The sequence below is a fragment of the Schistocerca gregaria genome, chromosome 9 (genome assembly GCF_023897955.1).
Source record: "Schistocerca gregaria isolate iqSchGreg1 chromosome 9, iqSchGreg1.2, whole genome shotgun sequence".
In the NCBI taxonomy this organism is placed as follows: Eukaryota; Metazoa; Arthropoda; class Insecta; order Orthoptera; family Acrididae; genus Schistocerca; species Schistocerca gregaria.
The window spans coordinates 209,193,097-209,209,707 of record NC_064928.1 but is presented as its reverse complement, the minus strand read 5'-3'; the positions used below and the strand labels follow the sequence as shown (position 1 = coordinate 209,209,707).

General features: G+C 37.8%; 1 protein-coding gene across 2 annotated transcripts in view; it reads left to right on the top strand.

The window, feature by feature from the left end:
• The window catches only part of LOC126291620 (alpha-actinin, sarcomeric), a 443,231-nt gene that overhangs the window by 382,963 nt on the left and 43,657 nt on the right, over positions 1–16,611 (top strand). Inside the window, exons 4-7 of one of the 2 annotated variants that reach the window (XM_049985169.1) lie at positions 2,796–2,956; positions 7,875–7,960; positions 9,734–9,826; positions 15,258–15,488. In XM_049985169.1, the coding sequence (XP_049841126.1) occupies positions 2,796–2,956; positions 7,875–7,960; positions 9,734–9,826; positions 15,258–15,488 (571 nt within the window). Of the gene's footprint in view, positions 1–2,795; positions 2,957–4,805; positions 4,892–7,874; positions 7,961–9,733; positions 9,827–15,257; positions 15,489–16,611 lie in introns of both variants that reach the window. The other variant, XM_049985168.1, reaches the window with a different exon arrangement.

Below are 16,611 nucleotides of genomic sequence, written 5' to 3'. Positions count from 1 at the left end.
AGCGTCCCATGACTTTTCGTCTTGACAGCCTCCTGTAACAGTGTCAAATTTTTCTAGTGTGCACATGTGGTGGTTGTCCCTTCGAGCATAATCTGCAAGCACCATGCCATGGCATTCCCCAAAAACTCTCTACATTGCTGTGCTTAATGTTTGTGTGATTTTTATGATTTTTGGCACTGTTGAACCCACAAGTTTCCATTGTTTACCTAATTCCTTTTTCTCAAGTTCACAGTGATACATGCAGCACTCACTCGCGGCTATTAGGTGGCTGCTGGAATCATTGGAATTAGGCTGACTCAGTTACATTTCTGCTACTGCCTCAGTTCAGTGGTCTCTTCAAATGGGTGCAAAACCCAGTAGGTGATGACATATGTCCGTTTAAAATGTTGTGCAACATATCAGGAACTGAACTGTGACTGACTGTCAGTTTCTCTGTTGTCATGTTGATCTTTGAACATTGGGGTATCCACTTTTGTTGCTATGGATTCTTCGTAGGGAGGCAGTGTGTCATTTCAGACTTCTTTGACTGCAAAGGATGTGTCTTAGTCATCTAACCGTTGTGCCATATAACGATGCATTATTTCCATACACTACTGCCAACTTGGCACGTGTCTTTCTTGCTTTATTCCCCTTCAGGGTCAAAAATGTGTTACCACAATATTCTACATTATCAGTAGTGTGCAACATTTTATTTTGTCTTTTCTAGTGGCAGATGACTGTAGTGTGCTGTGGAGATATCAGAGAGCACCGGGACTGCAGAGATGTACCTGAAAACAAAACATCAATTGCATAACCTCTTTTTTTTTTTTTTTTTTTTTTTTTTTTTTTTTTTTGAGATGATGAATAAAATTTTATTACATCTATTTGTATTACAAAATGGTTATAATTAAATGTTCACTACTTGAACCAGCATAGACAGAAAACCAACTTCGTAGGAAGGATGTTCAAACTGTGGGCTGCAGGATTTACAGTGCCGGTAGTGATAATGTCATAACTTGCAGATAAGCGTGGGTATTGGTACAGTGGCATCGTGTCGAAACATGAGCATCGGTGTGCATTACACTTGCAGACATTCGGCATGGGACTGGACAAGTTGAGCAAGGCTTTACTCGTAAAGCTGTTTTATCAAAACAGCAACAATAGTGCCACTGCTCTTCATGAATACCAGTGCATTAAAGGAATATGGAGAGATCCACTTTCTGCACCAAGGTTGAAAAGCATGATTCAGAAGTTTGAATTAACTGGCAATTTGGGAGTTGCTCCTAGGAGAGGCTGATAGCCAATTGTGCCACAAATTGTTGAAGTTACTGTTGCCATGGCTGAGAGAAATGCTTGATGCCATGTGCGGTCTTAAAGCAGTGCATGAACTATGTCGAGACAGCTGACCATTCTGTGGTCCACCGTTCAGAAAGCACTGCAAACAGTTGTGAAATGGTATGTCTAGTGGGGTTCAAGGCTGTTGTGGATACAGATGGTCATTACACTGAGCGACACTCATAACCTGGAATGTAAATATGGTACACAATTAACAAATGTTAACCTTTTTATGTGGAAATTAAAATATTTTTTACAGTTGTTTTTCATTTCTCTTCCATATGTCCTTACAAATATAAGCATGAAGAACTCTACAATAACCACCCCTATATTGAACATTACAGGCACCGAGGAGCAAAAATTGTTGTTGTGAACTCTGGAGAAGCAAAATGAAATAGTTACCATTTAGTGCTAGCATGCAGAAAATGGTGTTATTGTTCATATGAGACAGATTGTTTGGCAAGGCGATGACTGTATTAGGGAACCAATGTTCATTCTTTTAACCTAACCATAGAGTGACACACAGAAATAAGGTTTTAAAGGAAACAAGATCTACGGTCACTACAAATTGTCTGACAGCATTCTTCCTCACTGGCTGCTATTTGATAGATCTAAATATCATTTTATGTGGCTTTCATTATTGCACTATTTTGCATGTGTAGCCATTTTCAAATGATTCTCTGAAACTGGTGTAAGTTTTAAAAGAATGGGAATAAAAGTTTGTTAGGTGAAAATAATTTACAGGTTTTAAGTATTTGTGGAAACTCGTGACTTGACACAATAGCTGTGGCTCACTTTATTGAAACAACATATTTTCCTCAGGCATAAAAAGAAATGAGGCGAGGCTCTGTTGCTTGAAATCGGTAGTTTCAATTAAGTGAATTACAGATAGTGTGCCAAAACATGATTTTCAAAATACATACACAAAACAATAGATAATGATATAAGCATCACATTATGAACTGCTAAACAGCTTCCTATTTGCGGAATATATTTCCCCCAATATATGAGAGCACATTTTCATTTAGATGCACATAATTTTTTGGTGGTGGTTTTGGGATAACTGCAGCAGCAGCAGTAGTGGTGTTTGTTTGCTACCTGAAGATAGATCACAATCTTGTGACTGGTAACAAGCAATTTGTAGTTAGCCTACCTATTTCAGATGTGTTCTCTCTCTCTCTCTCTCTCTCTCTCTCTCTCTCTCTCTCTCTCTCTCTCTCTCTCTCTCTCTCTCTCTCTCTCTCTGTGTGTGTGTGTGTGTGTGTGTGTGTGTGTGTGTGTGTGTGTGTGTTTGTGTGTGTTTGTGTGTGTTTGTGTGTGTTTGTGTGTGTGTGTGTGTGTTTGTGTGTGTGTGTGTGTGTGTGTGTGTTTTTCATGCTGATAGTTACAGTATGCTAAGGTAAAGCAAATTACAATTTTATGTGTGGTGTTGTGAAACTTAGTGCCTAGACTGAAATTCAATGAAACATTTCTCCTTGCAGCTTCAAAGATGGTCTGGCCTTCTGCGCTCTGATCCACCGTCACCGCCCCGACCTTATTGACTACCACAAGCTGTCAAAGGACAACCCACTGGAGAACTTGAACACCGCGTTCGATGTTGCTGAGAAGTACCTGGACATACCTCGCATGTTGGATCCTGATGGTATGTTTATTGTACTAGTGTTACTTTCTTAGTACATTATTTAGCATTACACACATTGTAAACAAGTTTGCCAGAGCACAGTCACTCTGTGATAAACCATGTTTGACTGTCAGTTGAAGTTACATTAGAAACCTTTATTTTTTCTGAACAGACTATTGTATTCATACTTAAACACTTTACATTGTACTGATATTAACAGTGGATGAGAAAAGGACGACATGGGTTGGGCGGAGACAATACAGCAAAATTACAAAATATGTAAAGAAAATAGGAGCACTGGAAAAAGACAATACAGTTCTTTTTTTTAAATATACAGGCTGAATCATTAATAAGGGAAAATATTTCATGTGTAGTGTTGCACTTTGAGCTGCAAATGCAAAATTGTTTGTCTTCCCATGTTCCTACACCACTAAATGGCAGTGCAACAGAATCTCGTGGATTTCAGAAATACGTAGGGAACTTTTGGTTGTTACTGTTTGCCAGTACAAGCTAAGAAAAAAAGTGTGACCTGAAGGCACAAATTGGATACATAGTGATAGTCTGTTGGCAGCTCTTTGCGTTTGCAGCTGCAAATTTGTTTCGCAGAAGACAACATTCTGCCACTGTTGGTAAAGTGCAGTTAAAAGTTCTCTAGCAATTACTAGTAATCTGTAATGAGATAAGATTTTTCCCTTTATCTTCCCAGTCAACTGTTTTCCCTTTATTTTGTAAACAATAGTTGCAGGAGAGGGTGGGGGGAGGGTGAGGAAATAAATTTTTGTTAACATGTTGCACATAGGAGCAAGAGGTCCTTGGAATAATTTTACTCATTTATGACTCACTCTGTACATACCCAAATTCCCAGAAGCTACATTTTTTGACAGTTGTATCATTTCCTACAGTAAATTATAACCACTACAGTAACATTGACTGTTTTTTATTACAGGTACTTTTTTAATTGATGTTTTAGCTTGATAGCTGATGGTAAACCACACGATATTTGTGCCTTGATAGAATACAGATGTCATTGCTGATCAGATGTAAACTATGGTGGGATCTGGTGCCCTGTTTGTGTATTTATTGTTTCATAACGTACTGGTCAATATTTTTATTTATGAAGACAAAAGTTTGGAAAATGTATTTCAAATTATAGGATATTTTATTCTACAGTAAGTGTCCTTACATATGTGAATCAGAGACACCTCTTTTTCAGAGCATTTATTCCCAAGTGTATTGTTTCATTGGCTGACACTGAAATGAATGTAGCAAAATGTATGAATCTTACCCAAGATTTAATGTAGTCAATATTCAGAGGGCTGAAGCATGCTGTGAAAATTATTCTTCCAAGTAGTTCGGCATGTTAACTTCTGATCAACATGCATTCTGTACCACTCCTCTGTTGCACCTCCAGTTGATGACACAGAACTACTTTAACCTTTTTTAATGGTATGTTCAGAAAAAAGGGAAAAGTTATATTACAAATTACAGTTTTCTAAATAGTTTAAGAAATTAAAATTACAGTGGAGAAAGTGAATGGACTGACCTTCCCCATACAAAATAATAATAATAATAATAATAATAATAATAATAATTATTATTATTATTATTATTATTATTATTATTATTATTATTATTATTATTATTATTATTATTATTATTATTTTTATTTTTCTTTTTCTTTCTTTCTTTCTTTTTTTTGGGGGGGGGGGGGGGATTGAACTTGACATGGAAAAGAAGCTATCATAGTTTCTCAGATCTTCTTAGGCCCTCTGTGGAATGAATGTCCTGATGCAAGCACCATTATGCATATTGAGGAGAGTGTGATGACAGACTAGCAGTGTCTGGAGTCAGAGCGTCCTTGTTCTTGCAGACCTGATCAACACACCAAAGCCGGATGAGCGCGCCATCATGACGTACGTGTCGTGCTACTACCATGCATTCCAGGGGGCGCAGCAGGTAACTCCGCCCCACCGTGGCGCGGCCCCACCCCCGTGTGTCTGCCCAGCCTATGCCTTAGCTTTCACTCCAGCAGCATAAAATTTCTGTATTTGCCACAGTGTGTGACTGCAGTTAGGGAAATGAGGTTAACTCCTGTAGAAGCAAGTTAGAAAATTTGGTTTTATGGGAAGAAGTTTTCATCTAACCAGAAATTATTTCCTTCATTATGGAAAATTTTGTGGCGTTTTAACAAAACTTACCTTTATAGTGCTGTGTATATTTTTCTTTCTTCTTAGAACATTTGTTAGAATTTTAGAAATCCTTCGCAATTTTTGTAAGAATATTTACTGCAATTTTTCTTTCATACGGGAGACACCAGTTCAAATCAAATACGAAATTAATACAATTATTAGTGTCTGCTACTGTTGTCCCACAATGTATTTTGAGGGCTTATTCTCTCTTCAGGTGGATTACATTATCATATAGTTAGCTGAATGTAGCCAGCTTCCTGTTATAAATTTAATTTTGAAGGTCTTCCAGCAGAAAGAATGCTGAGAATTGTTGTAAATATACGTTCTCGTAATTTAACACTACAGTCATGAAACAACAATAGAAAATAGTTACAGTTTGTACAGATTTTCTTTTTTCCTTTTTTGCCCCCTCTTTTTTCCATTTCCACCTACATCTGTGCAATCTCTGGACTGTTTTTTGTTGTTGTTTCATGTTTGTGCACCATTTAATGATGAGAATGTATATTTATAACAACTCTCAGCGTTCTTTCTGCTGGAACATTTTCAAAATGAAGTATAAAACAGACAACTGGGTTCATCCAGCTAACAGTACTCTAATATAACCTACTGATCGACATGAAGATGAACATGAAGGGGTAAGCCCTCAAAACTCATCACTGAGTGAGGTAGTGCAGTGATTAGCACACTGGACTCGCATTCAAAAGAACAGTGATTGGAACATGCGTCCAGACATCCTGATTAGGTTTTCCATGGTTTCCATAAATTACCTTAGGCAAATGCCAGGATGGTCCCTTTAAAAGGGCATGGCTAATTCCTTCCACATTCTTCCCTAATCCGATGAGACTGATGACATCACTGTTTGGTCTCCTCCCCAATCTCAAGACTCCTCTTCAGAGGATATAAGACTGACTGCCACAGATGATTGTTTATGACATAAAAAATAAATTAAATTAGCTGCAGTTTCCAAACCACAGTCCAACATGGACAACAGAAGGTTAGACACCAGTTTTTATGTCAATGGGAAATAGGCTTTCAGTTTCTGAACAGGAGCTTCACAATGTGCTTAGAATACATCTCATTAGACAAACTCACCTTAGAAATAGCAAGTGGTTTGCTAATTCTAAAGTGTGAACTACTTTGAACAACTTTAGACAGGATCTCTGGAAACTGCAGAATTATGCTGCTGGAAGGAAGGTTTAATGTATATAAAATCACTGCATTGCCCTTGTGAATGCTAGGCAACCTGTTTATTTTCATTAATAATCTGTAAAAATACTGCCTTTCTGAATCTGGTATTAACAAACTAACTGCTATCTTACAGCATGGCGAGTAGAACCGGACATGAAGAGTGCTGTGTGAATTGATTTTCTGTATCTGTTTGATTATATGAATATATCTTTAAGTGACCCTTTTTTAGTGTAACCTTTATTAATGTGTGACTTTTTTGTTTGGATGTTTTGTAACCCATAACAGTGGCTGTCAGCTTGGACAAGCACAAAGTTACATATTACTACTGAAGACATTTTTTAAAGGAATCCTTCACTTACGAACTATATGCAGTAAATATGAAATTACAGCTATAGTTTAATGTGAAATAAATATTGTAATTACAATATGCCCATCCCACTGTATTTAGGCCCATAAACAGTCAGTCTAACATCTCCTGAATGTTTGAAGGTATCCAATGAAGATTTTTCGCTAAGGTTAGTTCCCCAAATGGAAAGAACTAAGCTGTATGGTCAATGGTGATAATTTTTTTATCTAGTAATATACTGCAGCAACAAGTTTGTGCTGTTGGAGTATAAAATTTCATTACAGCATTTGAGAACTCTTTGCAAGACTTGAAAAGTGATATTATACGTGTTATAGTTTGCTGTAAAGTCTTTTTGTCTAAATAGGTGTGCATTACACTAAATAGACAAGCAAAGTCTGCTGTTACAGTACAGTTATGTTTCCCTTGCCATGTAAGCATTACCCATCACTTTTGGCAAAATGTGTCCAATCAGTTTCATATAGTGCTACTCAGCTTTCCAGGGACTCCAATATATTTTTTAAAAGTGTAAGTCTGTTTAAAATGCATGTAATTGCCTTGGTAGATAAAAGAAGACACATGCTTTGACAGTATCACAAAATAAATGCTTGTTTGTATCATATCGCTTGTGAAAACTATGGTGTCTCACAATTATGGAATTATGTGAAGTTGAGAAATTAATCGATGTTTGGCAATCATAATTTCTGTGGTGCCCTTCATAATTGTCCTATCAGAATCAATTTGTGGGTCTCTTACTTGGCTGGTCACATGAGAGGATTTTACTTTGTGGTACAAACTACTAATCAGTAGGCCGGAGAGGGAGGTCGTAAAGGGTGAGGGAAACTTAAAAAAAAACTAAAAGTTTCAAATCATATCATCAGATAATCAGCTTAGAACGGTAGTTTGGGCCTGTTTCTTCTGTTATTTTGTAACTATAAATGGTGGGACCTTAACTATGAACGTAGCACTTTTTATGCACTTTAACAATGTGCTTTCAGTTTCCACAAGTAAAGATTCGATTCAGAAGAGAAGGGAAAAACAAATATAAAAAAAAAATAGTGATTTGCAAAGAGTGATATGTGCTTTCGCGTGCCAGGCTGACTGCCAAGTTTTTTCGCTCATCCTTATAGTTTGTTTCTGCAGTTGGAATGCCTGATGAGTGAAGTATTCAACTAACTGCCTGCTTTATTTGCTGCATTGCCTTGCTGTGCCACTGCAGATCTCGTCAACACCGCGATGCCAGACGAGCGTGCCGTCATGACGTATGTGTCGTCGTACTACCACTGCTTCTCCGGTGCTCAGAAGGTAAAGCCGTGCTGCCTGCCACTCTTATAACTGTTGACGATGCTTTGTCACACAGGCTGAAGCCTCCGTGGCCTAAGCTGGCTTAAATCACCATATGGCCATGTATTGACAAACTGGTCTTCACAGAATGCAGAAAATACTAGTAGCATACATAACACAACAAAATGTAAATGTGCTTGTTATTTGCTCCACATTTCAGAACTCTGTCAGTCCATCCCTTTGTGTCCCTGCAGATGTACATTCAAAGGGCCAATATGGGGAAAGACAAGTGTTTTAAATAATTGTGCCTCAGAAACTGTCGGCAACACTGCACATATTTATGTGTGATTTTTCTTATTATTTTTCCTGCTGGTTGGCCTACTGATGTAAATAAATTTTCTGCCTGAAACATAAATTTTAAAACAATAATGGCAACACACATGTAATCCTTCAGGTTTTCTCCCCGTGGTAGATGTTCCTGGCAACATGACATCCATTGTGTTGCACCACACCTGTCAACAAAGATAAAATGTCTTCTTTGTAATGTTAAAGATGACCTATCTTTTTGAAAGCTGGATGTGTATCACATTCTGTTTGAGTATACCATATCTTACAAGGTGCAGAGTATTGGCACAGTTGAGAGAAACTTTGACAACACATCCAACTAAAATTACCAATCAAGCAAATCAGCTGTCACCATGCACTGCCTCCAATGTAAACACTAAATAAAATACAGTCAACAAAGTGAGACAGTGGTTTTAATGGTGTTCGATCCTGAGGGTCAACTTAATTATGCAGAACACCTGCTTCTGGAAAATATGAGGGGCAGAAATGTGAAACATGAAGTGCAGGAATGTAAAATATGTAGTGCAATCCAAACAGTTTTACAGGTGGTCCCACAAATGTTTTTTTAATACTGTTGTGGACACCAAGTTCTCTGTCGAAAATACCGAGTAGATGGTACATTTTATTGTACAGTTAAAAGTTTCTTGCATATTTATGTCAAGAGGTGCATTGAACTGCTCTAGTTTCTATTAGTGAAGTCACAGATAGAAGTAAAATGCCTTCTCTCTAAGTCTTTCCTCCAAAGAAGAGACTTGAAGAGAATGACTTGATTACTTCTGTATTACTTGCCAAGTGGATTAAAAATGCTTTATTCAGAGATTTCTTGAGAGGATTTCCAGTGATGAGTGTACTGCAGTCGACTTTGTTTTCACAGCTTTAATGCTGGAGCACAGTTGGTTATTGAGATGGGTGACTTTAAAGTTTTTCCGAGATCACAGTGAGTATAGGCGTCCAAAGTATGAGAAAAGTTACAAACGGTATAGTCAGTGCTACTACTGCTATTAGTAGTGTACGTGATTTTTTTTTGTTGCCTGTAGGCTTGCTTGCTGCATTTTTCAAATTTGTTTTGTGTAATACTTCATTAACATTCTTATGCATTAGTCTGTGAGTGTCTGTCTGAATGACTGATAACTGTGCATTTTTCTTACTGTATGTTGTAATGATTTGTCTTCAACATGTGATAATTTTGTTAACAGTGATTATCACAAAAATGTAGTAATAGTTTGATCATATTGCACAGTATGACTCTCATTTGCTCAAGTTTCATTGTACATAGCAGTAAATGAAATTTGAATCTTTCATGTTATTTAACATGTAAACGAGTTATTTTTGACTTGACTTAAGCTGTTTCATATTTAGTGGGTATATAAAAGAGCACCAGTTTAGACTTTTAGATGAATTATTAATTTAAAACTGTACACAGAACTTACTACATTAATGTGTTTACAGGCTGAGACAGCTGCAAACCGTATCTGCAAGGTGCTGAAGGTCAACCAGGAGAATGAACGCCTCATGGAGGAGTATGAGCGGCTTGCAAGTGATGTGAGTAATAAGAGTAATTTTTGTTTTACATTACCATTATTATATCCTTAATTACAGTACTAGTATTTAAGACTGATGCCTATGAGCTACAGTCATTACATAGACATCACAATCCAGATTTCGGACACCTTTGTACACTCTTTCCAAATAAATTGAGAAATCTTCATGTGTGAGAGATCTAACCCGACCCCCCTTTCGTGCTTACACTTGTCATTCTATTATTTTTTTATTTACATATAAAATTTCGTAAGACCAAATAGGGGAGCAAATCTCCAAGGTCATGGAATGTGTCAGTACATGAAATTACAGTGCAAAAGCAATAACAGATACCAATAAAATGTTTATGAACCCTAAAAAAGTCAAGCCATAAGTTTAAGTAAACACAATCGACAATACAACATAAGAATCATCTTAGTTTTTCAAGGAACTCCTCGACATAATAGGAGGAGTAACCCATCAGGAAAGATTTTTGAATTTTTGTGGAAGCTGTTTCTGCCCAAGAGCTCAGGAAGTCCGATCCATATGCATTATTGATTTCTGCCGTGTATTAACTGGGTGCTTATTCTTGGTAATAAGCTGGTATTGTTAACAAGAAATGACAGTAAAGGATATATAGAGGCCAGTGTCAGAATACCCAGACTAGTGAACAGGGGTCGAGAAGAGGTTTGCAAACTTAGACCACTTATGGTCTGAACTGCCTGTTTCTGAGACAAAAATATTCTTTTAGAATGTGAAGAATTACCCCAAAATATAATACCATAAGACATAAGCATATGAAAATAAGCAAAGTAGTCTTTGCTAGTGAAGGGTGACGAAAATTTAATAGTCATGGGTGACTGGAATTCGGTAGTAGGAAAAGGGAGAGAAGGAAACGTAGTAGGTCAATATGGACTGGGGCAAAGAAATGAAAGAGGAAGCCGCCTGGTAGAATTTTGCACAGAACACAACTTAATCATAGGTAACACTTGGTTCAAGAATCATAAAAGAAGGCTGTATACATGGAAGAAGCCTGGAGATACTGACAGGTTTCAGATAGATTATATAATGGTACGACAGAGATTTAGGAACCAGGTTTTAAATTGTAAGACATTTCCAGGGGCAGATGTGGACTCTGACAACAATCTATTGGTTATGACCTGTAGATTAAAACTGAAGAAACTGCAAAAAGGTGGGAATTTAAGGAGATGGGACCTAGATAAACTGACTAAACCAGAGGTTGTACAGAGTTTCAGGGAGAGCATAAGGGAACATATGGCAGGAATAGCGCAAAGAAATACAGTAGAAGAAGAATGGGTAGCTTTGAGGGATGAAGTAGTGATGGCAGCAGAGGATCAAGTAGGTAAAAAGGCGAGGGCTGCTAGAAATCCTTGGGTAACAGAAGAAATATTGAATTTAATTGATGAAAGGAGAAAATATAAAAACACAGTAAACGAAGAAGGCAAAAAGGAATACAAACGTCTCAAAAATGAGATCGACAGGAAGTGCAAAATGGCTAAGCAGGGATGGCTAGAGGACAAATGTAAGGATGTAGAGGCTTATCTCACTAGAGGTAAGATAGATACTGCCTACAGGAAAATTAAAGAGACCTTTGGAGAAAAGAGGACCACTTGCATGAATATCAAGAGCTCAGATGGAAACCCAGTTCTAACCAAAGAAGGGAAAGCAGAAAGGTGGAAGGAGTATATAGAGGGTCTATACAAGGGCGATGTACTTGAGGACAATATTATGGAAATGGAAGAGGATGTAGATGAAGATGAAATAGGAGATACGATACTGCGTGAAGAGTTTGACAGAGCACTGAAAGACGTGAGTCAAAACAAGGCCCCCGGAGTCGACAACATTCCATTGGAACTACTGACGGCCTTGGGAGAGCCAGTCCTGACAAAACTCTACCATCTGGTGAGCAAGATGTATGAGACAGCCGAAATACCCTCAGACTTCAGGAAGAATGTAATAATTCCAATCCCAAAGAAAGCAGGTGTTGACAGATGTGAAAATTACCGAACTACCAGTTTAATAAGTCACAACTGTAAAATACTAACGCGAGTTCTTTACAGACGAATGGAAAAACTGGTAGAAGCCGACCTCGGGGAAGATCAGTTTGGATTCCGTAGAAATGTTGGAACACGTGAGGCAATACTGACCCTACGGCTTACCTTAGAAGCTAGATAAAGAAAAGGCAAACCTACGTTTCTAGCATTTGTGGACTTAGAGAAAGCTTTTGACAATGTTGACTGGAATACTCTCTTTCAAATTCTGAAGGTGGCAGGGGTAAAATACAGGGAGCGAAAGGCTATTTACAATTTGTACAGAAACCAGATGGCAGTTATAAGAGTCGAGGGACATGAAAGGCAAGCAGTGGTTGGGAAGGGAGTGAGACAGGGTTGTAGCCTCTCCCCGATGTTATTCAATCTGTATATTGAGCAAGCAGTGAAGGAAACAAAAGAAAAATTCGGAGTAGGTATTAAAATCTATGGAGAAGAAATAAAAACTTTGAGGTTCGCCGATGACATTGTAATTCTCTCAGAGACAGCAAAGGACTTGGAAGAGCAGTTGAATGGAATGGATAGCGTCTTGAAAGGAGGGTATAAGATGACCATTAACAAAAGCAAAATGAGGATAATGGAATGTAGTCGAATTAAGTCGGGTGATGCTGAGGGAATTAGATTAGGAAGTGAGACACTTAAAGTAGTAAAGGAGTTTTGCTATTTGGGGAGCAAAATAACTGATGATGGTCGAAGTAGAGAGGATATAAAATGTAGACTGGCAATGGCAAGAAAAGCGTTTCTGAAGAAGAGAAGTTGGTTAACATCGAATATAGATTTAAGTGTCAGGAAGTCATTTCTGAAAGTATTAGTATGGAGTGTAGCCATGTATGGAAGTGAATCATGGACGATAAATAGTTTGGAGAAGAAGAGAATAGAAGCTTTCGAAATGTGGTGCTACAGAAGAATGCTGAAGATTAGATGGGTAGATCACATAACTAATGAGGAAGTATTGAATAGGATTGGGGAGAAGAGAAGTTTGTGGTACAACTTGACTAGAAGAAGGGATCGGTTGGTAGGGCATATTCTGAGGCATCAAGGGATCACCAATTTAGTATTGGAGGGCAGCGTGGAGGGTATAAATCGTAGGAGGAGACCAAGAGATGAATTCACCAACAAGATTCAGAAAGATGTAGGTTGCAGCAGGTACTGGGAGATGAAGAAGCCTGCACAGGATAGAGTAGTATGGAGAGCTGCATCAAACCAGTCTCTGGACTGAAGACCACAATAATAATAATAATAATAGTCTAATTTTTGTGTTGAACCATTGAACGTGGGCATTCCACGACAATTGCTATGGTAGTTCATTTTCTACAAGCCTTGAATTTGTCATGAACTGCACTAATTGAAACCATACCAATTGTTGCACACAGGCTTTACCACCAAGCTAGTGTCATCAGCAAACAGAAATATTTTAGAGTTACCTGTAATAAATACTAGAGGACATATCATTTATATAAATAAGGAACATAAGTGGCTCCAACATTGATCCCTGGGGCACCCCTCATTCGACCATACCCCACTCAAATCCCACATCACAGCCATTCTCAACACTGTGACTCCCCGTATTCTGTAATGGTCCAACTTATGCAGCAATATTTTGTGATTGACACAATCAAACACCTTAGTTAAATAAAAAAAATATGCCTAGCATTCAAAACCTTTTGTTTAACCCATCCAGTACGTCACAGAGAAAATATAGTATAGCATATTTTCAGTTGTTATAAGACTTCTAAAGCCGAACTGTACATTTGATAGCAAATTGAATGATGTAAAATGATCAATTATCCTTACATACACAGCATTTTCAATAACCTTAGCAAAAACTGATGACATAGAAATAGGTCTAAAATTGTCTACATTATCCCTTTCTCCCTTTGCTACTGAGTACTTTAATTGTTCAGAAAACTGACCATTCCTACAGGAAAAATTACAAATATGGCTAAATACAAGGCTAACATATTCTGCTAGGCACTCCATCATATCCATGAGAGTCCTTAGTCTTTAGTGATTTATTAGTGACTCAATCTCCTCCTTGCCTGTATTACAGACGAGTATTTCGGACATCAATCTCAGAAAGTCATTTGTCAAGAGAGTTATGTAATTCTCCGTAGAAACTAAATTTTGATTTAATTCACCAACAATTTTCAGAAAATGATTGTGAAATACTGTTCATCAGTATTTTAAATATTGTGCATCCGCATCATCTTGGTCAGTTTCCTGCCTCTGGCCAGGTATGTATGGAACATAGGCCTCTTCACTCTCTGATCCTCTAATTTGTTAACCTATCTATCTTTGTCACTCCTTACTGTGTCTCAAGAATTTCATCTCACTAGCTTCTACTTTGCTTTTCTCTCTTCCTTTAATAACCAGGTTTCTGATGCATATGTCAGGATTGGGACATAGTATGGCCAGCATAAAATCATTTTACTGATTTGCGGTACATCCCTTGCTCCATATCAGGCTTCTGACACACTTCCAAAATGCTTCTGCTTTTGTCCCCTACTCGTTTATTTATTTGTCATTTTGCCCATCTTCCTGTATCAGGCTTCCTAGGTACTTGAAACTCTCCACTTTCCTCAATCATTCCCTACAATTGTTATTCCAATTGTTCCTCTCTCCTTCTTTCTTGTTGTGATAATCATCTCAATCTTCCTTATAATAAATTTCATCCCATATTCTTGTACTTTCCATTCCCATATGTCTAACTGCTCTCGTACTTCCTCTTCCTTATTCCCCCAAATCACCAGATTATCTGCAAACACCATAGCTTTCATCTTCCTTTTATTCTAGCTATTTTGATGTCAGAATTTTTTTTTTTCAAAACTGCAAGAGCTGTATTATATGTTAAATTAAGTGGAAAACCACAATCTTCTTTAAGGAAGAGAGATGATGCTCACATCATCAGGGTTTGTTGTTATGCAGAGATCCCCACTCTGAAGCCAACATTTAGAAAAGTGTACGTGTGGGAATTACAATTCAGTATTAAATTTTTGAGTGTGACTTATTGTATCGTGGAAAAGTATGTCATTCATCTCTCGTGTCACATGTTCCTTAGGAGATGACTTGTGTTAATTACATCTTGGTTTTTGCCCATAACGTAATTTGTTGCTGAGTTTATATTCTCATCACAAGTTTCCCACATGCTCACATCATCAAGGTTTCAGTTGTTATGCAAAGATCCCCACTCTGACGTCAACAGTCAGAAAAGTGTATTTGTGGGAATTATAATACAGTATTAATTGTTATTTGTAAAATTGTGGTGGAACATTTACAGAAGAATAGGTTAGTGTCTTCTTAAAACCCATATTACACCAGCAAATATTGCAAATTTATTTTATTGATGATCTCAGAGTGAAGTTAATTCCACACGTTGTCTTACCCAGTTGCTGGAATGGATTCGCCGAACGATGCCGTGGCTGAACAGCCGGCAGACGGACAACTCGCTGGCTGGTGTACAGAAGAAGTTGGAGGAGTACCGCACGTACCGCCGGAAGCACAAGCCACCCCGCGTTGAGCAGAAGGCGAAGCTGGAGACCAACTTTAACACCCTGCAGACCAAGCTGCGGCTGTCCAACCGTCCCGCCTACATGCCCACTGAGGGCAAGATGGTCTCTGTAAGTGTTTGAAATAATGACTGTGTTATTAATTTTCTTATTTATTTTTATTTGTTTATTGCTTTGTTTATCCTGGCAAGGTTAGACCTACAGGGTTCCTCTCACATCCAACCAGAAATGCTACACATTTTAGTTGGTAACAGGAAGTTGTGCTGGAGTGTAAATAATATAAGTGGTTGTTACGTTCACTTCTTAAAGTATTCATTGCCAGGTTGTTATAAGTTATACTCACCACATAGCTGAGAGCATTGAAGTAGCCACTTCTGGGAATTGGGGAGGTGTACCGGCTGCAGTTCAAATTGCGTCACAGATTAAAAGTGGGGTCCAGTGTGTCAGCCAACCAGTCGACCTATCTGGGCTGGTTCTCATGTTCCACCTCAGATATACGACAAGCAAACACTTCGTAACACAGTGTCACATACAAGGATTTTACCTCAAGGGAGACTAGTAGGAGCTTTAAAATGACTTTGGGAGTGGTGCTCCTACTGTAATGATAGCCTACATACAGCTATGGGTATTGATTGTCTCTTTTCAGAAGAGTAGGAATGCCGTAGCAGCATTCCATATCTGACATTGGCTGAATAAAGGGTACTGGGAAGGGAGGAATGAATAAATGAATGTTAGAAGCTACATCTAAAATAGATACAAACATTTGGAAATTACTGTGCCATAACCAGTGAAAACAGTAGTATCTGTAGCAGATAATAATGAATAAACACCTTTAAGGCTGATAAACAAACTGCATTTTTGTTCTGATAGTATTTGTTCATTTCGAACAGATTTTTTGGCTTGTTAACTAGTGTCAGAAAACGGCTGACTAGTGTGTATGTTGATAGTATCTTTGTTCATAATATTTCGTTCACTATGCACTATTGTCTCTTGTGGATGACAGTCAGTTATTTCCTGACAGTGGCCTAAGAAGCCCGAAAACTGGTACAAAGTAAACCAATATTAGTAGAACAAAAATGCAGTTTGTCATATTTAAGGTTGAAAAACAAACATTTTTCTGTCATGAAGTGATGGAAGAATTCATAAATGTAAAAGAACACACTGTTCTTATTTTTTCTTGAAAAGCAGAAGAGTAAAGGCAAATTATAGGCAGATAGATTTAAACTCGGTGTTA